The sequence below is a fragment of the Lachnellula hyalina genome (genome assembly GCF_007821495.1).
Source record: "Lachnellula hyalina strain CBS 185.66 chromosome Unknown contig00491, whole genome shotgun sequence".
Taxonomy (NCBI): domain Eukaryota; kingdom Fungi; phylum Ascomycota; class Leotiomycetes; order Helotiales; family Lachnaceae; genus Lachnellula; species Lachnellula hyalina.
This window is the reverse complement of record NW_022157605.1, coordinates 1-1,293: the sequence shown is the minus strand read 5'-3', so window position 1 is coordinate 1,293 and position 1,293 is coordinate 1. Positions and strand designations below refer to the sequence as shown.

Sequence of the window (1,293 nt, the reverse complement as noted above, 5' to 3'; positions counted from 1 at the left end):
GGTATGGGGGGAGGGAATTGCAGGAAGGCGAGCCGGTCGTTATTTGTGCCGAGGGGAAGGAGGAGGCGTGTGCGGTGGGGCTGCTGTCGATGGGTACGAAGGAGGTCAAGGAGAAGGGGAAGGGACCGGTGGTTGAGGAGGCTCATTATTTGGGGGATGGGCTGTGGAAGTTGAGTACTGATTAGTGGGTGCGTATACCGGGTTGGGAAGGGAAAGATGTTGGGTGTGGGTTCGGATGGGGAAATGATACCTTTACAGTGGTGATACTGGACTTATGAAGATCAGATCTATATTCTCGGTGGTGGGAAACATGAAGTGTAGCTGGCATTTACAAACGTCTGGATCTTGGTTTCGCCGTAGAGTATCAGCGACTTTATAACAGATCAGAGCCTGCTATCAAATATACAATTAAGCTGGCGATTGGAAATACGGCTATGAGTCTTCCGAGGGGTAATATACTATACAAGTATCATTGAGTCTATTCTCAAGCCCTACTATTTCTAGCACTTGACTACTGTGCTTCTGCCATTCTTACAAAAGACTAGTTGCTTAAACTTTTTGCCACTATGCAAGTTCCCCCTCCGTTGCCCCCCGTATCTATAAATTGAAATGGCTCCCAAAACAAGAATCACTTGTCCAAGCACATCCTCTCCTTTCCGCAAAGGCATTGAAAGATTGCAAAAGACTTCTATTGATCTATTATCCATGTGCCCTTTCTATACATGATACAATTACGCATATCCACGTAAATCCCTCCTCGCGGTTTTAAGGTCTAATTTTGCGGCTTCTCTAACTTCATAAAGCCTGTTCAACCCCCTCCTTCCTCTCGGCCTTCAAATACTCAAAGACACTCATCATAATAATCGCACTCGGCACACTTCTCATGACCGTCGGCGTAAACCCAGCATAGAAACCCCTGACCCCATTCTCCCTCCTCACATTCCTCACTACCTGCATCAAGCCCTCTCGATCCGACTCCCTAGCACTAGCAACCACACCCCCCACCCGCACCCACCGCCGCAACCGTACCACTCGTCGCAACCTGATACCGCGTCTTCACTAACTCCAGCGGATGTATAAACGCCGCTGAGAACAGCGCCGCCATGCCCGCTCCACACGCAATCTGCACCCCCGGACTGCGCTCCGCCATGCGCCGCCGCGTCTTGCCGTACGTCGTCCACCACAGCACGTTGTACGGTATATAACTCGCAATCCCCATCACATAGCCCCTGTAGAAACCCCGCATGCCTTCTTTGCTTGCAATGTCCCGCAGCTGGTACAGCAGCTTGCCCT

The 1,293-nt window shown here is 50.7% G+C and overlaps 1 protein-coding gene across 1 annotated transcript; it reads right to left on the bottom strand.

Annotated features, from left to right (window-relative positions):
• Nucleotides 1-795: 795 nt before the first annotated feature.
• SPAC4G8.08 (putative mitochondrial carrier protein) lies at nucleotides 796-1,273 on the bottom strand (the record flags this gene model as incomplete). Its single annotated transcript, XM_031154142.1, has 2 exons — nucleotides 796-975; nucleotides 1,016-1,273. Coding segments are annotated over 2 exons (438 nt in total), but the record flags the coding sequence as incomplete, so codon positions are not given.
• Nucleotides 1,274-1,293: the final 20 nt, after the last annotated feature.